This window comes from Mytilus californianus, unplaced genomic scaffold, assembly GCF_021869535.1.
Source record: "Mytilus californianus isolate M0D057914Y unplaced genomic scaffold, xbMytCali1.0.p SCAF_1, whole genome shotgun sequence".
Classification (NCBI taxonomy): domain Eukaryota; kingdom Metazoa; phylum Mollusca; class Bivalvia; order Mytilida; family Mytilidae; genus Mytilus; species Mytilus californianus.
In genome coordinates, this window is record NW_026262581.1 from 88,888,452 (window position 1) to 88,912,536 (window position 24,085).

The 24,085-nt window shown below is 32.7% G+C and overlaps 2 protein-coding genes across 9 annotated transcripts in view; one reads left to right on the top strand and one right to left on the bottom strand.

Moving 5' to 3' along the window:
• LOC127709649 (uncharacterized) overlaps positions 1–24,085 on the top strand; it is a 479,059-nt gene that overhangs the window by 336,559 nt on the left and 118,415 nt on the right. The gene's annotated exons all lie outside the window — the stretch shown is intronic.
• LOC127709481 (uncharacterized) overlaps positions 1–24,085 on the bottom strand; it is a 149,221-nt gene that overhangs the window by 94,006 nt on the left and 31,130 nt on the right. For 3 of the 7 annotated variants that reach the window (XR_007985694.1, XR_007985691.1, XR_007985689.1), the window contains exons 11-21: positions 22,613–22,684; positions 21,529–21,637; positions 21,117–21,257; positions 16,615–16,666; positions 14,365–14,476; positions 12,805–12,851; positions 12,341–12,458; positions 11,768–11,871; positions 10,080–10,182; positions 6,039–6,192; positions 169–238 (exon numbers count right to left, since the gene is read on the bottom strand). Coding sequence is in view for 4 of the 7 variants with exons in the window: in XM_052215112.1 (XP_052071072.1) it covers positions 224–238; positions 10,080–10,182; positions 11,768–11,871; positions 12,341–12,458; positions 12,805–12,851; positions 14,365–14,476; positions 16,615–16,666; positions 21,117–21,257; positions 21,529–21,637; positions 22,613–22,684 (873 nt within the window). In the remaining 3 variants the exon portion in view is untranslated. Of the gene's footprint in view, positions 1–168; positions 239–6,038; positions 6,193–10,079; positions 10,183–11,767; positions 11,872–12,340; positions 12,459–12,804; positions 12,852–14,364; positions 14,477–16,614; positions 16,667–21,116; positions 21,258–21,528; positions 21,638–22,612; positions 22,685–24,085 lie in introns of those variants that run through there. The other 4 variants (XM_052215112.1, XM_052215094.1, XM_052215080.1 and 1 more) reach the window with 4 other exon arrangements.

Consider the following 24,085-nt stretch of genomic DNA (forward strand, 5'->3'; position numbering starts at 1 on the left):
TTGTTAATAAGCAGTTCCTGCTCTACAAGTGGCAACCATATTTTACGCATTGCAAGTTACGATCAAATAACAATACTTATTTGTTTTTTGGTTATCATTTTACATCGAACAAATTTAAATCAGACGGTGTGATGTCACATTATTCTCGTATTCTCACTATTTACTTACTATGTTTCCGTTCCATACCCTTTTAACTGGGTTGCTGCCATAGAAATCATGACAATCATAAGAGGACACACTAAAAATACATTACAATATGAGTTTAAAGATTATATTTTAACAAGACAATAAACAAGATAATATAAAACCAAAATGTTTAAAACTTTTCCGTACATTGCTTAAAATGCTAGATTAGTTTTTACAGTTTGTTCTTATGTTGTGTCGTTTCACTTCTGCTGTAGGTTTAACGCCACAACATGCTTTATGTGCCCCAAGTCAGGAGCCTGTTACTCAGTTGTTGTCGTTATTTGCTGTCTGTCTTTTCGTTAGAATTGATTTTACATTTTCTCATGTCAAGGTCTTTTATAGATGACTATACGGTATTTGTTTTGTTCATTATTGAAGTCCGTAAGGTAAAAAGAGTTGCTTACAACCACTTCATTTGTTTCCCGATGGATAGTTGTCTCATTGGCAATCATAACACATCTCCCAGACCATAAACTTTGTTTTTTTACACCAACGCCAATGTAGAAGAGATGAAAGATACCAAAGGGGTATTCAACATCATAAGTGGAGGACAAATTGACAACGCAATGGCAAAAAAACGAAAAACGACCAATAGACACACAACAGTCTACAAATAACAACATAGAAATCTAAAGATCGAGCAACACAGTCCCTGCAAACTAACCAAACATTAAACTAGAGGTTGTCATAAGCCCAAACACTCACCCGACAAAACAACCCCATCATAGCTGAAGAGAGTACTAAGCATATAATTTTTGGCATCCTGGGAGAATATCTGCCATTTTTTTAATGGGAAAGGTTACAACAATTTGTTAGTACCTTTCCCATGTTCTCCAAATTTACATAAAAAAAATTCTTTTAATTATCAACGAAAACGTTGACATCTGCATGTTGCTATTATATATTTCAAGTTTATCTGTCACAAATAATATTTGTTAAGTTTGGTTAAAACTGGTTCTCCATTTCTTTAGAGGGAAATATTTAAAATATGCACAAATCAGACATCAGTTCGCTTCTTTAAGCTTTCTAAAGAATATTCCAGGATGCCAATCTTTAGTAAAACAAATAGTTTCCCATTGGTTTTCGATACAAATTTTAACTTCTGCTGGCGGTTTTTTCATAAATTTATGGTTAGCACCTTAAAAAGAACATGATGAGGATGCTCAAATAAATATATATGTTAATTTTGGTTTCAATTGGTTCACTATTAGAAGTGCTTTGTAAAAGACTACTCTGATCTCTTCCTGTACACATTTGTTTCTTCATCTGAACCAAAGTAGTAACACTTTAGTAGATACCTTCTTAAGAACGCTACTGCAGGGTTCGATATCATTTTTACTTCTTTTTAAAATCAATATTTAACCAAACACACGGGTAGTAACGTCGTCCTATCGAGGAGTGTTTATTACAGTGATTTTGTCATAGTTTGGTTATCAAATTTAAGTTGGTCAGGGTTTGGTTAGATTACTTCCAAGAACGATTGCCTCAGTTCTATTCAAATGAGCAAATAAAAAGCAAATAAGATGTTTGAATATATATTGTAAGTCAAATGATGTAAATTGAAATAGTTGTTTTTAAGAAATTAACGCAGGATAAGCAAAATATCGTAATTGATATGGTTTGGTTAAGCGATTTACATGGTTCAGTTAAGTGTCGAGAAATTCGTCATGGTTTTGATCAAATTTGTCATGGTTTAGATCCAATTCATACGTATCTGTTTTACCTTAATATTTTTAGTTTTTTTGAAGGCGCTAGTGAAAAAACGAAGTTACACAATTTATTAATTGACTAAAAAGAAAAGAAGCTTTTTTAACCAAATTTGGTGGGCGTAATGTGCAAAACAAACATTAGTCATTTTTACTTTTCGTGGGTTTCCTAAGATTGAATTTATATAGCCATAGCTCTTTTGAACTTGCATTCGGTAAAATAAATTTCAAAAACAGAAAGCGTTGCTTCTGTTTCACCTAGAACCTTTTCCTCCGTATGTCAATGATGGACTCTGTCCGGGAGTTACATATATTGTGAGCGGCATCACTAGTCAAAAGGTTAAAGACGTCTATTTAAAGATGCAAAACGTAGCAGCTAGTCAATTTTTTTAACATTGTGTTCTATCAAACTAACATCTGTTGTTTTTATTTTGAACCAGATTGTGTCTATGATGAATAAAAAGAGATGTTGGGGTAATACGACAATGATACAGTAACCCAACAACAACTAACCAAACGATATCGAGATGGCACCGTACAGTCGTTAACAAAAGACAGCTGTCTATACAACATGTCAATTTTTTAATCGCCCTAAGTCTAGAATAAATTAAACACATACAATTAAAATGGTTTAGGACAAACATAAGACTAAGGTGAAGTCTCCCTGAAAATACTAAGTCTTATTTCGTGAATACCTAAACAAAATTGAATTATTTTTGTGACTCGTCTGTAGTACCCGCACCTAAAGATTTGGAAGTCTAAAAAATTATTAAGATGAAGAGCAATGAAAACCAAATATTCCATAAAGTTGTGCAAGGGAGCAGAAAAACATTTTATTAACGGTAAATGTACAGAACATGAATGCTCCTTACTATTATCTCTATCTATAATGAACTTGGCCCGGTAGTTACAGTGGAAAATACTTTGTAAAAATTTACAAAAATTTACAAAATTTATGAAAATTGTAAAAAATTGACTATAAAGGGCAATAACTCCTTAAGGGGTCAATTGACAATTTTGGTCATGTTGCCTTATTTGTAGATCTAACTTTGTTGTACATTATTGCTGTTTACAGTTTATCTCTATCTATAATAATATTCAAGATAATAGCCAAAAGCTGCAAAATTTTCTTAAAATTACCAATTCAGGGGCAGCAACCCAACAACGTGTTGCCTGATTGGTCTGAAAATTTCAGGGCAGATAGATCTTGATCTAATGAACAATTTTATCCTCATCAGATTTGCTCTAAATGCTTTGGTTTTAGAGATATGAGCCAAAAACTGCATTTTACCCTATGTACTATTTTTTAGCCATGTCGGCCATCTTGGTTCGCGGGCGGGGTAGTTGGACACATTTTTAAAACTAGATACCCTAATGATGATTGTGGACAAGTTTGGTTAAATTTGTCTTAGTAGTTTCAGAGGAGAAGATTTTTGTAAAAAATTACAAAAATTTACGAAAAATGGTTAAAAATTGACTATAAAGGGCAATTACTCCCTAAGGGGTCAACTGACCATTTTGGTCAAGTTGACTTATTTGTAGATCTTACTTTGCTGAACATAATTGCAGTTTACAGTTTATCTCTATCTATAATGATATTCAAGATAATAACAAAAACGGCAAAATTTCCTTAAAATTACCAATTCAGGGGCAGCAACCCAACAACGAGTTGTCCGATTTATCTGAAAATTTCAGGGCAGACAGATCTTGACCTGATAAACAATTTTACCCCCTGTCAGATTTGCTCTAAATGCTTTGGTTTCAGAGATATAAGCCAAAATCTACATTTTACCCCTATGTTCTATTTTTAGCCATGGCGGCCATCTTGGTTGGTTGGCCGGGTCACCGGACACATTTTTTAAACTAGATACCCCAATGATGATTGTGGCCAAGTTTGGTCAAATTTGGCCCAGTAGTTTCAGAGGAGAAGATTTTTGTAAAAGTTAACGACGACGGACGACGACGGACGACGACGACGGACGACGACGGACGACGAACGACGACGACGGACGACGACGACGGACGACGGACGCCAAGTGATGAGAAAAGCTCACTTGGCCCTTTGGGCCAGGTGAGCTAAAAAGTCATGACATTAAAGTTATTTAACCGTTTCTGCACGGGACATTTTTTTTTAATAAACAATAAATGAAATTTACTTGAAAGAGTACCTCAGATTTTCGAAAAACTTAATAAATTGTCAATTGCATATACTTACAAAGTTCCTAATTTAAATATATGTAGAATAAGGTCGATATAATTTTTATCAGTTATATTTACGAATGAATAAAATGATTATTTTTTTTCATATTGTATAAATGTATTGTGTAGTATCGCTTAATCCGTTGGGTTTTTTCTTTTATGCAATAAAGTTTCGATAATAAAAAAAAAGCTCAGTCGATCTAGTATTTAGTATGAGAAAAATTGTACATACTAAATATGATTAAAAAAATAATTTTGATTCCAAGATACACGTTTTATAAAGATAGCCTGTAATGTTTGAGTGGCTGTCATTTATTACTGTATATCATGTTTGTTTTTCGTTCGTTGTTTTGTACATAAATCAGGCATTTGTCAGAAGCCTGTTGTTCAGTGGTTGTCGTTTGTTGGTGTGGTTCATAAGTGTTTCTCGTTTCTCGTTTTTTATATAGATTAGACCGTTGGTTTTCCTGTTTGAATTGTTTTACACTAGTCATTTTGGGGCCCTTTATAGCTTGCTGTTCGGTGTGAGCCAAGGCTCCGTGTTGAAGGCCGTACTTTGACCTATGATGGTTTACTTTTTATACATTGTGACTTGGATGGAGAGTTGTCTCATTGGCACTCATACCACATCTTCTTATTTATATTTGGTTTTCCCATTTGAATTGTTTTACATTTAATTCTGTTGAGGCCTTTTATAGCTTGCTATGTGGTATGGGTTTTGCTCATTCTTGAAAGCCATACGACGACCTATAGTTGCTAACATCTACGTCATTTGGTCTCGGGTGGATAGTTGTCTCATTGGAAATCATACTGAATCATACTGAATCTACTTATTATATACTTCTATGTAATTTCTTCGGTCCTTTTTTTTTAATTCCAAATGATTTTTTTTTTATAGAAAATTACTATTGAAACGCAGATATATATTATCCTCGTGATTACCGTTAACGACTCATTGTCTAGAGCGATCTACTTTTCGCGAGTAGAAAATCAACGTGAATATGTGAAACTTGGATCTGGTTGTATATTTACAAAACAAGAACATTAGAAAGTGGTTTTTATATATTTTATATATTGCCGCAAAATAGGGTATAAAAGGTTAAACGCGAAAAAAAATTATTCGAGAAATAATTTGTTTTCTCAATTTTTCAATAGTTGTATAATGTATGTTTATTTTCATCGTTACTTTTTCTTCAAACACGATAAGAATCACATAACTAAACCATGTCGAACATGAACCAAACCATGACACTGAATTGTCGGTAATCTGTATTATGTGCTAAAGTAGCTATTTTCTCGGAAAAATTTACGGCAAATGTATATTTTAACGAAATATCTGATGTAGCAGACAGTGAACAAATCTTTTTTTCATGGTTAGTAAACGAGTAAGCTCTTTTAAATTTTGATATACGCAAGCGTTATTCTGTGTCAAATTATGAAATATATGATACAAATTCGAATTTACTAACATATTATCTATAAACAAAGATATTTACCAGCTTGAATTCATATTCAGAAGTTCATTAAGCAAAAAATCAGAATGTTTATATTGTGTCATTGTTGGTTATTAAAAACACTTAACAAAATCATGTCCAACTTAACCAAACTACAAAATCACTGTACTAAACGCTCCTCGATGTGACGACGTAACTACCCGTGAAACAGTAGCTAAAATAAGTTGCCTTTTACGAAATCTGTACCAAAGTTACAATATTTGTAAATAAGACATTTTTCTCTGAATTTTTGATTTTTTTCTATACAGTGGTTCTCAAGATAATTGAATGTTGTATGGAAACGGACGATGACTGACGACGGACACTAAATGATTTTAAATAGGGCTTTTGGATCTCAACCATGTGACTAATAATAGAAAGTGCTACAATTTTTACTGAATTTGTTTTATACGTTTTATTGTCATATGAGACTGCACGAGCGAAAGATTAATACCTAGTCCAAATGATAACAATTGTCCTGCATTGGATGTTCTCTTTGAAAATGTTACTAAGACTGTCATAGCTATATCTAATCCTTCAGCTACCATCAGACACAACGCACATAAAAATAAGTAGTGCAGGACAATAGCTATGGCTGAACATCTAGACTACAATGGAACAAAAATAAAAAGTTGACTTATAACATAGCAAACGATTTATATTTTTAAAATGTACAGCAAAAATAAATGTTTAGATAGAAAAAAACCAGAATCAAATGTCTTTCCTAAGCCATGTTGCGACCATAACATTATGAACAAAAATGCTTTTTGAAACATCTGGTAAGAAACATTTGCCAAGCTTAATTCATGATGTACATGAATGGCTAACTTTACCTTTAACATAGTAATGTTAAAGTAAAGGGGGGGATGTATTTTGTTTCTCCGCAAAGGTATGATTCGCCAAAGTTTTTTAAACTTTAAGATGTTATCCAAAAGCTAAAAGTTTTAACAAATACCCTCTATGAGTTGCGAAAACCAAAATATGATATAATGCACTATAAAGGCTCAAATATAACAGGATACACACATATTTTCTCAAAACGTTTGCTTACATTCATGATAAGCAAAATGTCTTTCTGGCAAAAGTTGACAGCATTTTAAGATCAAGTTCTTTGTTTGTAGTCGAAGGTATGTAAAGGGAAGGTACATATTGCATAACTCGTATTGTAAGAGCATACGGCAAATTTTTCCTACATAAAAAAACAACTCATGAAGAAATAATGGTGTGTCAATGTATGATTTAAAAATGTTTTCTAACAAAAATAGTGGAATTATCCGAAGAACGAAGTTTAGTATGTTTTCAAGGCCATTATCAACCCTTTGTGAACTAGCTTCTTTCAGCTTCTTTATACCTATTGTGACCTTATCTTCGATTTTTAAAACGTTTCTGATTAAAATAAAAAGAGAAGAGCGCTTTAGATGCACCACATTGATATAATGCTATTTTCATTTTATAACTACCATCCGTGAGCAGAAATTAAAATTTTATCTATTTAAGGTCTTTCCTTTTCCAAAAGGGAAAGACCTTACTGTATTTCTTCTGATTATTATTATTATTATTCTTTTTGTTCCGCCAAACTTTGACAAAATTTCCCTCCGTAACCGTAAGCCATGTCGCTTTCAGGTTCATACTTTGTATCGGTGTCACAAATACCTATCCGGAACTCACCCTGTGAGTCGTAAAATTTTGTCGGTCCGGAGTTATCCCTCCGAAACCTAAAAACCTTGTTATCATTCAAACACCGTAACCGTAATAGGTAGAAAAAAAGCAAAGGGTGAAATTTGTTCAGGACCAGACCCCGGTTCTTCGTTACATTTGGATCGAAAAGATTCAACGACTCATTGGTAGGGTTATGCCCCTTTGAAAATTAACCGGTGTCGGTTGGCCATCAAAACTCAGAAACCGTAAGTCGTAGCCACATAGGATCTTCACCAATGATCATCAATTCATGTGACTTTCAAAATGCCTCAAGGTCAAATTTGTATGTTGACCTTGACCTTTGACCTTACACCTTGTTATGGGATAATCTCAGAAACCATTATACTTACAGAAGTTTTGAATAGTGGAAAATGTTTGGGTCATTAGGTCGCAACTTTGTTACATTTTGACCGAAGATATTTGACCTTTCTGTAAGGGGCATAACCCCTGTTTTAGGTTTCTGAAAAGACAAAATCAGCTTTTACTATACAACCAAAGGTCCTAGATCCATGGGGTCTTCAACAATGACATTTGGGACCAATGACCTTGACAAAAGTCACAAGGTCAAAGGTCAAGGTCATGTCCCAGATAGCGAATTATGTGTTTTTGACCTTATTTAAAGGATTTAAAGTGTGTTTTAAAGGTTTTTAAGGTTGACCTTGACCTTTGACCTTACAACTTTTTATTCGATATCTCAAAAACGATTATACTTACAGAAATAGTAAATAGTGAAAAATGTTTGGGACATTAAGGCGCAACTTTTTTACATAATGACCGAAGAGATTTGACCTATCCGTAAGGGGCATAAACCACGTTAACTGTTTCTGAAAAGACAAAATCAGCTTTTACTATTGAAACAAAGGTCCTGAACCCTAGGGTCTTCAGCAATGACATAAGAGACCAATGACCTTGACAAAGGTCACAAGGTCAAAGGTCAAGGTCATGTCCCAGATAGCGAATTATGTGTTTTTGACCTTATCTTAAGGATTTTTAGTGTGTTTTAAAGCTTTTTGAGGTTGACCTTGACCTTTGACCTTAAAACTTATTTATTGGATATCTCAAAAACGATAATACTTACAGAAACAGTAAATAGTGAAAAATAATTGGGACATAAAGGCACAACTTTTTTACATTTTGACCGAAGTGATTTGACCTATCTGTAAGGGGCATAACCCCTGTTAACTGTTTTAGAAAAGACAAAATAAGCTTTAACTCATGAACCAAAGGTCCTAGACCCATTGGGTCTTTTGTTATGACATCGTGGACCAATGACCTTGACAAATGTCATAATGTCAAAAGTCAAGGTCATGTCCCAAATTCCGAATTATATGTTTTTAACCATATTTTAAGAGTTTTGTGTGTGTTTTAGAGCTTTTCAATGCATTATACGCTTAGTTAAACATTTATTTCACATAATGAAAAGGAAAGACCTCTCAATTGTTCAAGAACAATTGACATTTTAATTCAATTTGCTTTTGTTTCAATTCGTTTATGGATGTTTAAGCTTTCGGTTAAAAAACACCTATGCCGTGTTCGACGAAATCTCTTTTTGTGAAGTTGTCATATGCTGAAGTGTAAGTTTAGCATAGCAAAAAAGTAGTGTCTCAAGTGATAGACAAGATTCTAATTTTCACATGTCTAATACCAAACCCCATCTAGTCCAAACAAAAGGGGGGATAACAAAATCATGTCAAAAAACACCTTGGCTAAAAAAAAAACGACGAAAAGACGAATTACAAGAACAAAATATTCGACAGAAAACTGCAGACAGATCAACAAGAATCCCACCACAAAAAAAACAAGAGAGAACTCAGGGGAATCAGGAAGGTCAGCAGTTCTTGATTGTCTTTTACATTCCTTGTTACTCCTGTTATAATTAATTGATGAGTCATTTTCTGTGATTAGGAATATTAGAATAGCAGATTGATAAGTGTCGTTTGTTTAAACCTAATAGAGCACGAATCCACGGTCGGTACATGTCAATGTTTTCCATGGCAAATATTAAACAAGACTTTTACCGGTAGAAACATTAAAGATATTGCAAAATATATAATAACACAAAATAGTCCAAATTAGCCGTAAACCAATCAAACGTGGCTGAGCTTATGAATAATTGTGAGTGTCCAATGTTAAGCATTCTATTTTCTCGATCCGCCGAAATCAAATAATAAAAGAGAAAAATGTATATAAAAAAAATCAGTTCAGTAAAATCACTTGATCAGCACAACTGCCTTCACAGAAAAAACACAACCACAAGTACAACATTCCAACAAACACTGTGTGACAGAAGAAAGCCTACACAAAGTGGTAAAACTGCGGGCACTCAAATCTTCAAATAACTTTTCTTTATTCAAACGATTAATAAATCATTTTAGAATTGAATGTTTATTTTTGTTATTTTATCGGGGTGTAAAAACGTTGACGGAAGAACATTTTGTATGAAGCGCGGAAATGTTCGCACGATCAACACTCTTACAACCCTATAAAATAACAAAAAGAAGCATTCAGTTCTTATTATTACATTTTCATGGTACAACTGTGAAACTACGAGTTATATCACATTTTTTTCTATGCACTGTTTTGGCGTTGTCACGGAAATCACGTGCAGTCAGGAATGTTAAATTTTTTTTGGGAAATAAAATCTAATTTTGGAATACCTATTGATTGTTGTAAGCCAATCACAAGTAAGGATTTTTATGAAATATACATGTTATGGAATTATTACGGAAATAAAAGTAAAAAAATATATATGGATGTAAATGAAAAGGTTGAGCTTAATTATTAGTTAACTACTCACTGAATTCTCTGTAAGATTTAAGCCAGCTAGCAAGATGATATAGGCAAGCACTAACACTGAACTAAGACAGACCAGAATCTTAGAATTATCCGACTCCACATTCCTATTATAAGTATAATAAAACTGTTTTATCTTAAATGTCATCAATGGTATGCACTATTCATCTGTTAAACATATATGTAATTGATTTTTACATCGCGATGACCGTGAGGGCATTCCGATGTATTGCTATCGCCTAAATTTCCATTGCGTAACATTCGTTTTGGGTTTTTAACCGATCTATAAACATGATAAATACGCGGATATTAACGAGTGCAAAATAACATTTCTTATCGTTTGTTATAAATACATCTCTTCAATGAATACTGATAAAAATATTTTTGTTTAGAACATAAATTAATAATATGAAAATGTTTTGTCGTTAGATATATATATTATAAGTAAAAAATCATTGATAATATCTATGCACACGTACCGATAAATTGGGTTGAAGCATGCGGAAGAATATTTCAAGAACGTTTTGCGACAATCCCGGCAAGGACCGGTAACTCTGCATGGAAGATTGTTTTTTTGCGGGAAAATATGAATGCCTACTCATATCCAATCTTTTAGAAAAATCGATTTTTTACAGAAGAGTGTCCACCATGCACTTGCAGTGCACTATAATTAGAATAGTAGAATAGAATGATATACAAATGGATGAAAATTATATATACATGTAACTGTTATATTAATATAATATATAACAACAAACCAGTGTATACTGATTTGTATCACTACAATATAATAGTTATTACTGTGAGGTTGAATTTCCTGTCATTTATTCATCATCCACGCACGAAATTGTCATAGAAAAAAAAATATCTCTGTACATTAACCTCAGTTTCAGGTATAGAGATGTGATTTATTTCTGTGACAAGTTCTTTTGACCATCCACAAGAACTTGCGGTCTTTCGATGTTCAGTACTTCAGTACTTTGATTGTTTAGATGTTGTATTCTATAACTAATTTTGAATATGTTCTTTGTATGTTGCTTCAATATTAACACCAGTAAAGTATCATTATGAACACACGTTGTCTGATACTTAAGTTTGAAAGAAAAAAACCACACACCTAATTTAACGAATATACTGACAAACATTAACTATAATTTTGCTTCATATTTAACTTCTTTGACAGCCATACTAAACTTATAATATTTCTTTATTTGGTTTCAGGGTATAAAACCATATTGACCTTAAATCAGTCTTAGTTCATGTCACTAAAAAAATTGGTTTCGAAATTTATCATTTTTTATCATTAGTGTTAACAATTGTCATCTTTTCAGTTCTAATTTTCTGAATGTTTTTTTTTTCGCTCGGAATGCATACAGTTCAAAGCACTTAAAAGTTTTGAGCACATAAAAATACAAAATGTGTAAAAATTTGTTCATCGAGTTAATTCGATGTTCGAAGATAGAAATCAAAGGACCATTAGCATCCGAAGGTAATGTACAACAACAAAAAATTCATTAGTATAATGTAAGATTTTTAAATATCTTTTCGGTGTTGTATTGTTTCATTTTACTTTCATCGTCTTCCATTTGGTACCATTTTAGTCTTTACACATTTAATGAATATCATACGTTAACAATAGTAAAATTGCTATGAAAAGAAAGATATGAATTATTAACTCATTTTAGATATTACCTCCAAAAATATATGTACAGAAAAATGGTGACTAGTAAACATAAGATTGACGTCACACATCCGGGCCATGTTATTATCGTTAATGCAGTAGTGTCTTCTTTAGACTGAAATGGCAACATGTAATATTATTAAACCATACACCAACTATTCAATAAAAAAACTTTAAACCAACCCACTCCCCCAAAAAAACAAAACAAAAACAAAAAACGAGAAAACAAAAAACAAAAATACTTTTTTCCAAATAAAATTGTTTTAGATGCAATTTCAAAAGCAAAATTTGACTTTGCAAGCTTAAGGGAATCCATGTATCTCTGAAGAAAAGCTGTTCAACTAATCAAAATAAAAGGAGCAATTAGCCAAATATTTCATATTTGTTTACAAACGTTTGTCCCACCTACAAAAAGTGGTCAGTTACAGAGTCCATGATGATAGGCGACCATCTCCAAATGAATTTCACGGTGTAAAGAACGCTCATAGTAAAATTGTATTTAAACAGAAATAAGAAAGACAATTGATTTATCGTTTACAATGTTATTTTCCTTTTGTACGTATAATATTAAGTATCAAACTTACAAATTTAGAAACACTCATTAGCACAGCAAAATTAGTTAAATGGTTACACCGACAAGAGGTGTAACTTGTATTTCTGTACTCTGCATAACACCCGTCTGTTGACCAATCGCCATCAGTGCTATCAAAAACATTGCAGTAAAGGAATATGGATAGACAAACTAGCAACAACTACATACTCTCGAACAACTTTTTGCATTATTATTACAAAAAAAAAGTTGTCTTTTTTTTCGAGAAATTATTTGGAATGTCCCTTTTTTGCGAAGAGTTACTTTAAAGTATCAGACTGAGTAAAGAAAATCATCATTACACTTAACACATTAATTCTTAAAAATGGAAAATTAGCAAAACTTTGAATGTATTATTCATTGATTTCGAATTTATTTTCTCGTTTGAATAGGAAACATTATGATTCTGCTAATTTAGTCTTCATGAAATATTAACATGGTTTTTCAATTTCGACTTACCCTTTATCAAAATCCCAGAATACACAAGTAGAATTTGTTTTGTTACTCTAAAATGACAAGTTTTTTCATCTCAATACTCATTGTACGTTCGTTTCATACTATAGTAAGATTAATGAATAACATGTGTACTGAACTTCAATGTTTATATATATTACACTAAATGTACCAGGACAACACGAATGGCCTTGCCTATGTTTTCATTGGAATAATCACTGTCATACAAGTTATAAGTTTGGTCCATTCAATAGCTTTTATTTCCAAATAACCTGTACAAAGGCGTGAATAATTAACAATTATATAAACGGCAATTGCTACATATGATTAACCCGACATTGACCAGATATAAATTGTTGTTATATTTTTTTATAACGTTAAGTGTATCTGGTATTACCTTTTCTTACTATGCTTTTATGAGTCTACACACACATTTGGAGGAGAAATGTTTTGGGTTAGTTAAACATATCGTTGGTGACATGTTTAACATATGGTTCCTAACTCACGTTAAGTCATGAAACGCACTAGGACAAATCACTGAAAAAAATTATTATGAGAAAAACTTAGTCAGAAGAGTCGAAAAGTCACATGTATGTTTAATCCCACAATATGTTACATGTGTCTGTGATATATTCATTAACAGGGTGTGGTCATTAACAGGAGTTTGCTCCTTACACACCAACTGCTCCAACTGAATTATGAGGAAATAAGACTGAAATCGAAACTAACTAGGTATTAAGGTCACCATCACGAATTAGTTGGCCGATACGATGTGTCGGTGTCTCAACTCACCAGCGACATGTTTTCGCGACTTAGATCTTTATGTACTTATACATCCCTCGGATTTCAAATGTTTGGCTTTGAGCGTTCCTGATGAAGGTAAATCCAGAAAAGCGCTTCGAACGCATGAAATTATTAAACGTGTTGTTTTCAATTTTTTATGTACCATAATAGTTGACTGATTTTTAATTTTAACAATTGTGTCCTTTTCCTGATTGTGACATTTTTGACTGAATGTAAATTCGTATGGCGAGCAATACAGGCATAGCCGAAGACTGTTACCCCGTCTCACTCCTTTTGGATTTCATGCGATTCCCTCAGTTTTTGTTTCTTACCTTTACTTGTCTTTTGCTATTCGATTTACGAAATTTGAACATCGGTAAACTACTGTCGCCTCAATCTACACCAATATCGTGAAGTCGATAAGTTTTGTTTCTCTCCTCATTTGCTTTTTGGGGTTTTTTAATGCTTATTTGCAATAGTTTTACGTTTGGTTTTAGAGTTTTTATGACTATACGTTAGGAACCATTGATCTTTACATGAGCCCGTGCTGCACAGTGTTATACAATTTTTTCTTCCTATTATTTTTATTTTGTTCCTTTCTTGCTTGTATTTACATCATATTTAATTTCAACTTTTATTAGACTTTGACAAAGTCGCGGACGGATAAAAAATCTATTATTATACGTAAACGTGACCCCCAAAAAATAAGTTTAGTATAAAACTTACCGAAGGCATATTTGCTGTACAGCTTAGTGAATTTAAAACAAATAAAAAAGCGCTTACGTATACGTGTTCATAGTCAAGTTGAACAGGAGGAAATAAATTAGTTGCCGCTACAAATGCTGGTAATAAAAATGAAACAACATCTGATCCTATATTAAAGCCGTAAGTGGACCTACAAAAAATATGAATAATGTAACATATGTATTTAGTAGATCGTCGAATGTTTAATGTGAGAGTAACCCTCAATATTCAATATACATGTAACTTATATCCTAGTTCATGAAGCTTTAATATGTTATTTTAATTCTTCTCAAACACTGTACAATAACCCTATGTTAAAAAAATGCAGATAAGGTAGCTGCATTTTTCCATTAGTCATTTATTCGTCCTATTTGGTATTGTTGGTTGAAAATTGTTATCAAAAGTGTCAAATTTAGGTAACATATGTGACCATTTTCATGACCATTGCAAATGTACCATTTATCAAACGGTTTACAGCATCAATGACTTTTCATCAGAATTTCTTTTCAATATTGAATTATATAGCGGATGTGGAGAGTGAAACTACAAGAATCGTTAATGAACTCTTGATTATTTTAAGGTGGGAGGAGGGTTACCTTTGGTCATAATTGGCTCTAAAGTTACACGAGAACAGAAACGTTCATGTGCAATAAAACACTTATAGCTGATTATTGTCTCAGTTGTTTCTTCTCATTTTAATTTATTCATGTTTTGTTTAAAACAATTACAAACACAGAATTTGATGAAACAGAGAAAATAACCCTTTTTCCTGTAAAAATGGATCTTTAAAACAAATGTGAAACTGCTTTTCACTAAACATATCATACAACTGACAACAGCAAAAACTGTTATGCCATTTAAACCCTACAATTAGCTAATTAGCTACTAATGTCGCAGCGTATTAACGCATCCCTGACTATCAAATGCTAAGGTTTGAGCATTCCTGAGGAAGGTAAATCCATAAAAGCGCCTCGGACATTTAATAATTGTTTATTTCATTAAACACGATGCCTTCAAATTATAATATACGCGGAAAGATATCTCCGAATGATTATTAAAATGATATTGAAGGACCTTAAAATTATCACCTTTATTTCATTTCAAATATGAGAATAACAGTTTGCACAACAGTTTGTTGTGAAAATCTACTCTAATGACCATTACAAACTAGACAAATGCTAGGCACAATCCCTAACAAAAAAAATGGGAAAAGCTAACCGAGCTTCCTTTTCCGACTATTTGTAAAGCTCATACTTTTCCGACACAGTACATGTATTGTATATCTATTTACCAGTTTCAACATTAATTATTTTTTTTAATTTAAAATATAGCTAACACATGGTTATGATTGTCATCAATTTGTCTCAAACATTCAATGAAACAAAAACAAAATTCAACCAACAATATTTCGGACGCATGAAATTTATAACGTGTTGTTTACATTTTTAAACAATGAGTTTGTGTAAGCTTAAGCTTAAAATAGACGAAAAAAATGTACGATACATTAAATATCGGAAAAGTTCAGATACGGAGACAGCAACGAATCGTTGATGTGGATGAATAATTGTAAATGAAAATGACTCTTTATAAATTTCGTGCGTCCAAAACGCTTTCCTGGATTTACCTTTATCAGAAACGCGCAAATCTTAATATCCCAGTCGATGTTTTTAATGCTCTTTTTATTTGTGATACTGTTCATGGCTTCTTGTTAAATAATCCTAAAATTGTAACTTTTTCCGTTTTCTTTTTCTTTCTGGATACTACTTGTGGTAAACGCTGACCTTTTTAACTGTATCGGCACAATTTTTATACAATGGCCTAAATCGAATTAATTGAAATTCTGGATCGTTTATGTGGCATATTTATTATTTGAATAGTAAATCATGAGTTTTAGTAATGGAACAGGTAAAGTCGTCATTACTTAATATTAAATAAGAAGATGTAGTATGCCAACGAGAAAACTATTTAAAATAGCCCAAATGAGTGAATTATATCAACAATTAGAAAACCCTTTTCGTATGGTCATCTATGAAAAGTCGTGACATGACAAAATTTGAAACCATTCAAACAAAAATACCAACTGCCTGATTTAAGGTCTGTTTGACAAACACACTAGGATAACCATTGCCATTAATAGCAAATGACAACCTCGATAAATGTCTATCTTCAGATAAATTAAATAAAAGATTATGTGCGATTGACCGATTTGTTATGGAACTGAATTCATGTATTTTAGGACCAAAATCAATAATGTCAAAGTGACTCTCCAATATAAGTAAGATATATTACGGTAATAGTTTCGCCAGTGTTCTATAGTAGACAGCTGTGTAATCAATACTTCCTGAAATAAACAAAAATATGTATAGGTATAAATATGTTTACAAAAACGAAATAGTTCATGAATTGTTTAATTATCATCATTCTTTATCATAATTTTGTATTTTAAAGAAATTGATTTTTTACGACATGCAATCAAGTGACTTTCACATTTTGCACGAACCGCCGAAGCGTTACTTGCTAAAATGTTATGATAACTAGCCTTCGAATGAATAATTTTCAAAAACACAGGATTAATTCTTATATTTACAGAGAAGATAAAATATTTACGTCTGGCCACTTCAAATTGAAGATTTGTTTTTGTACAAAAATTAAGCGACTGATACTTTTTCGAAATCAATCTTTGAGAATGCGATACCCAAAAGTTAGTGGAAAGAAGGTGTACTTAAATGTTTTTTCTGTAAGACTTTTTGATTTTGCGAGAAATAATTTTTAAACACAAAAAAAAAATGGTAAAATTCTGTTAACTGTGGGGCGAGCGATGACAATGAAAATACATCACGAATATAGAGGAAAGTAAAGTTAAAGAATTCAGTCAGCTGCCTTGCATGGTTACCGAGAAGCTACTGTATGAAGTCTGTCTCATAAGAATAATAGAACAATATATAAGTCAGAAGATGTGGTATGATTATCAACGAGACAACTCTCCACCAGAGACCAATTGACGTAGAAGTTTAAAACTATAGGTCACCGTACGGCCTTCAACAATGAGCAAAACCCATTCCGCACGGTAAGCTATAAAAGGCTCCGAAATGAAAAATTTAAATCAATTCAAAAGAGAAAACTAACGGCCTGATTAATTAACAAAACAACAAACGAAAAAACAAATATTATGTACCGCAAAAAACCGACAACTAATGAATCACAGGCTCCTGACTTGGAAAGTCGGCAAGCAGAGGGACACAATTGCTTCCCACAGCAATGCCGATTGTCTGTTGAAAACAAGTCCGCAAAATTTATTAAATATGCTGTCAATAAAATAAAAAACTCCAAAGTTTTGATGATATCTGCTTCAGTACACTTTTTTAAAGTATGATTTGTGCCTTTTTCAAACAAGATATTCGTTTCTGCAGTGACCATTTTGTTTTTTGAATAAACGTTGAACTAGTTCGTTCAATCTGTCTCTTTGCTGAGAAAAAGGAATACAAGTGTAAGGGATACAACATTTAAATCTTTTTAAACTATTGCATGAGGAGAGGGACATTGATTGTATGTACTGTAACTGATCGTTCGTTTTTTTAGTATCTTGTGTCACAGTTGCTCTGGAACTAAAGTTGGATTGCTGATAGAGATTAATAATTTGGAATAGGTTTCGAGACGAATAGTGCGGACCAAGTAATACAACGTTTTTGTGGACACTTATCTAATTTTAGTATCAATCAGAATGAAGGAAGATCGCGCTCTTTGATTGAAATTCTTTAGGAACATCAAACCGACTTACATAAAAATGCGGTATGATTGCAAGTAAGACGACTATCTAACAGAGACCATATGGTAGATGTAAGCAACTGTAGGTCGCCGTATGGTCTTCAACAATGACCAAATCTCATACCGCATAGCCAGCTATGAAAGTCCCCGACATAAAAAAAAATGTTAAACAATTCAAATTAGAAAACAAATACCAACCTGATTGAAGAACAAAAAAACAAATAAGAAACAAATATTAGCAAACCCATAAAAAGACACCAGACCTATAGCTTTGTACGCCAGACGCGCGTTTCGTCTACAAAACACTCATCAGTGACGCTCGAATATACATTAACAAACAAACGCAAACAAATGAATTACAGGCACCTGACTTGGAACAGACACATATAGAATGTAGCTGGGTTAAAAATGTTAAGGGGCGCCCAATCCTCTCCTTTACTTGGGACAGTAAATCACAAAAACCAACTGTGTACAGAACAATAAACGAAAATCAAATATGATATACGACAACAAAGGACAACGCTGAATTACAGGTTTCTTACTTGGACAGGCACAAATATAATGTTGCAGGGTTAAACATGCTTGCGGGCTCCCAACAATCGTCTAACCAGTGACAATGGTGTAATAACACAGCATATGAACAGGCTATAAGCATAAGTTGAAAAGAGCTTGACTTATCAGATCGATACAAAGTAAAACAAACAACTTTCAAAACCACTTAAGACGCAAAATACCGATCTGAGTTCGAGACTACTTAAAAAGCTGAAAGTTAGTTCAAAGCCAATAACAACTTATATAAGTATGTATCCGAAACAACATTTCAAACAGTACACATTCACTGGATTTAGTTTAAAGACGTCATATAACAGGATTGACAGGATATAGAACCGTTAGCATTTATAACTATATAGCAATACATATTTAGGTATGTTTTAATTCTTTGATAAGAAAATCAATTGAAGTACCGATGAAAAGAATATTCAAAGATATAACTACAATGTAAAATTAATAACCTTTGAAAATGATTTTATTCAAAGCATCGATAAGCTAAGATTGCGTCATTTTAAAATTACGGGCTCTAAAAACAACATCACCGTAAAATTAAGGATGTAATATCCCGTTAGTTATAAGTTTTCTACAGGTACAACCAAACTTCCAAATCAAAACTTTGTATCTATAAAAGAATTTAATAAAGGTTTTAAGAAATTTATGTTAAAGAAATCCTTAAACTTATAATTTACAAGTATGGTTGTTCAGGATTTCCTCCTCTGTAAAGGTCGTTGAGGTAAATGATGAGTGTCTCAGTAAATTATCAACACCTAATTTGTTCACCAAGTAATCCATATAATGTGATTTACAAACAAAAACGATATTGTTTAAGGTTTTGTCTACACCGACAATCACATATTTGTCATTAAGATAGGCGCTTAACAATAATTGGGGTCTTTAAAGATAGTATCCACAACCTGATAAAGATATATAGGTCATTTTCACGCGTTATAAAATAAGAAGATAATAATTGGTCTAATTGCAAATGACAGTAATATCCACCGAAATGACGAGGATGTAAGCAACTTTAGGTTTTATTAAAAAAAATAATAAGCAAAACCGATACCGTATAGCATGCTATCAAAGGACCGGACATGACAAAAACAATCAAACGAGAAATCAACACCATGAATAATGCCATAACAATAAATGAACACAAATATGACAGGCAGCAAACATCTAATACTACTAAATTATAGGCTCCCGACTTGGGACAAGTACATACAGTATTTAAAGGGTTTAACTTGATTGTGAGCTCTTGATCCCCATCCCGTCATATAGGACAGTTGTGTAATTGCTCAACATGAGAACAAACTATAAAAATTAATTGGAAATGACTGACTTTATGGGATCGGCACGAAGAACATAAATCTAACAAAGAGACAAAAGGTACATACAAAGCACCCATCTAGGAATACTCGCAGTCAATGACGATGATGATGGATGATTAACGACCAGTTCAGATTAAATGCTTACTTAGGACGAGAAAATTTTAGTGTGATATGAATATGAACCCTATTTTTTCTAAATCGTTCTTAAACTGTGGATAAAGTGTCATAGTTTATCCAGTAGTGCAAGTAGGAGATTGTTAGTCCTATTTTGTCGATCATACGAACTGGAATAGAAGGGATTGAATGATCAGACTGTGAAAAATATTGATAAATTATGTCAGTTGCATTGTTTATAATGTCTGAACTATGCCTGCAGATTCGTTGCTACCCGTACTTTTGTTTCATAACATATTCCAACCTGCAAAGAATATATTTTATTCCGTATACCATACTACGTGTTTTTCAACTCCGACCATCGTAACTCCCAGTGAAGTAACATTTTTGTAGTTAAGTTGTTGAGAATGTGGAATTGTGCAATTCACAAGTTTTGAACTTTTTGGTTTTACATTTGGAAATTTTACTATGTTGGTCGGAGTAGTTCAGAGTAAAATATTGTGTAGCTGAATTGTAAATATTCCAGTAGAAATATCTGTATCATTGACATAAGGATGATGATCTGAATTTAAAGTATCCGAATTATTTGTCAATCCGATAGATAATGAGTAAACTGTTATTAACGACGCTACCTTGACGTCTTGGTCGGCCATGTGTAGACTGAGCGACTTTTTCTTTCAGATCTTCTAAATTTACAGTACCACAAAATTATTTAGAAAACTAAAGATTTAAAAACACAAACTCCAACAAAACCGGGGTGACCTTAGGTGCTCCGGAATGGTGAGAAATTCCTGTTCCAAATGTGGAACCCATCGTGTAGCTCATGCATATCCAGAAATAAATAATACATTAAATGATATGGAGTTTAAATGCATCTCAAAGTACAGAAAAAAGGTTTAGATACATCTGGAATGAAGATACTATATCTTCTTTTCATACAAAATAATATCTGTATTCGAATATTCTCTTTATTTTCGATGTGAAACCTCATCTTCTTTCTTTTTTTCATAATTGTATGGTTATCTTTCTTACCATTTAAGTTATTCTTTATAGTATCCTTACTAAGAAATAACATAGCGTTTACAGAATTCGTCGTCTGTTGATAGGTGCTTGATAGAACAGTCACATTCGGGAAAATCACGTCATCAATAAAAGCTTGTTTAGCTTCAAAGACTATAAAAGATAGAAAATAATTATTCATTTAAGTCTATCCAATCATTAATTGTACTTAGATTGAAAAACTTAACGAAACAATCAAACATTTTTCAACTGCAAATTTTTAAGGAATAAAAATTAAAAAAATGCATGCAACCTTAATTTTTCATGAACATTCCAATAGTCCTTAACCCAACATAATTAATTTCATTTATATTTAATGTGTAGTTAAGTTTATTGTTCTCCAAGATAAAGCTTGATTATTCTTAGAACTACATTTTCATCTTGCCTATATTTTCTCGAACAAGTATAACATCTTCCAGTTGATTTACGTGCACTTGGAATCCGAATCGTGAAACAACATTCATTATGGTCGAAACATGATTAGTTGTTTTTATCTGAAATAAAGTAAAAATTGTATCCTAGCCGGGAATGTCGTTTTTTTTTATAGATTAGACCGTTGGTTTTCCTGATTGGATTGTTTTACACTAGTAGTTTTGGGGCCCTTTATAGCTTGCTGTTCGGTGTGAGCCAATGCTCCGTGTTGAAGGCCGTACTTCGACCTATAATGGTTTACTTTTTACACATTTTGACTTGGATGGAGAGTTGTCTTATTGGCACTCATACCACATCTTCTTATTTCTAAGACAACATATGGGTTTAAAGTGACACTCCTATCTAAACAAAAATAAAGTTACCGAATACTTCACAAGTAGAATAATTCTGTTTGTAGTCTGATAGATGCTATAACATAGTTAACTTAACATTGATTGAGAAGACTGAATTTCCCAACAATCCATATCATGCAATTATGCGGATGACCATTTTTAGTGTTACTAGTAGTTTAAAATAGGAAAGGGAAGACAATTTCTAATTTATATAGAAATCGGTAAAGATTTAACAAAACACACAAAAAACTCTAAAAAGCCGCTTATTTGAGGCCATGAACACATTTATCATATGTAAAAGGCACATATATATATTTATAAAAAAGGAACAAATGATACGGTGTGTCTCAACAATAATAAATCTTCCTTTCATAAAGATTTCATAACGGAATTTGTTTTCTCATTTTTATGAAGTTGAGATGGCAAAATACAGCATATAACATTCTAAAAATGTTCTATCTTTCTCTCCCGGTTTCAGGTATTCAAAATTTCATAAGGACTTTCTAACGTAACGTAAGCGAATATGGTAGAATAATTGCAGGGCATCTGTGAGTTCTTTTTCTTCTTTTTTTAATTTTGTTTATATATAGTTTATTTGCTATAGATGAACTATTGGGAAGTGTTTTATTTAATACTTCCATTATTTTCGTCATTTATTATGATATTATAAACCTTCTTACACAAAATCTGATTAATGATACTCACTTTCTGATTTAATGTTCTCCAGCTTTCCTCGTTGACGCTTGATAGCAATCTATTCAAAACTGATATGAAGTTCTGAAATTATCATTATGCGTCCATCTTTATACAAATCCGAATTAAGAAACTAAATGGGCATATCAATACCCACGCTACATCAATTTTTAAAGACCCAAATGTTGCAAAACACTTGTCCTACCTCCATGACAAATATGTTGTTGTCCCCGCAGATAAAGCCCCAAACAACATCGTTTTTGTGTGTAAATATCATTACATAAACTGCTTGATAAATGAATTAGGTATTGACAATTCACTTGGAAACTCAACATATACCCTCACGACACTTACCAAGGAGGAAATCCTAGATAATCATAGGTCTGTTCTATGTTCCTTTGGAATTTCAACCAAAGACGAAGAACTGGATCTTCCATCACTGTATTGGATACCTAAACTACATAAGTGTCCTTACAAACAACGGTATATTGCTGGGTCTTCCAAGTGCTCCACGAAACCTCTTTCTAAATTATTAACATCTATTTTATCAGCAATCAAAGCCGGGCTCCAAAGTTATTGTGAAACTGCCTATTCTAGAGGTGGAGTGAATCAGATGTGGATACTAAAAAATTCCAAAGATCTTTTAGAGTACATACAATCTAAGACTCTCTCATCTTGCAATAGTATTAAAACATTTGACTTTTCTACACTTTACACAAGTATTCCCCATTCCAAACTAAAAGACAAATTGAAAGAGTTGGTATTACTTTGTTTCATTAAAAAGAATAGCGAACGTAGATACAAGTATCTTGTCTTGGGGAGGGATAAATTCTACTTTGTAAAGAATCACTCTGATTCAAACAAAAAATTCTCTGAAACTGACATTATCAAGATGCTTGATTTCTTGATTGACAACATATTTGTTACGTTTGGAGGACGTGTTTTTCAACAGACTGTCGGAATTCCAATGGGAACCAATTGTGCCCCTCTTCTTGCCGACTTGTTTCTTTATTATTATGAGGCTGACTTCATACAGGAGCTTCTTAGGAAGAGAGATAAGAAGTTAGCAATATCCTTTAACTCTACGTTCCGCTATATAGATGATGTTCTCTCACTAAATAATACAAAATTTGGTGACTATGTTGAACGAATCTATCCCATCGAACTAGAGATAAAGGATACTACAGATACAGTTAAGTCTGCCTCATATCTTGACTTACATCTAGAAATTGACAATGAGGGTCGGTTGAAAACAAAACTTTACGACAAAAGAGATGATTTCAGCTTCCCAATTGTGAACTTTCCATTTCTATGTAGCAACATTCCAGCAGCGCCTGCATACGGAGTATATATCTCCCAATTGATACGATATTCCCGGGCTTGTGTTTCCTATCATGATTTCCTTGATAGAGGATTGCTGCTCACAAGGAAGCTATTAAACCAAGAGTTTCAAATGGTGAAGTTGAAGTCATCCCTTCGTAAATT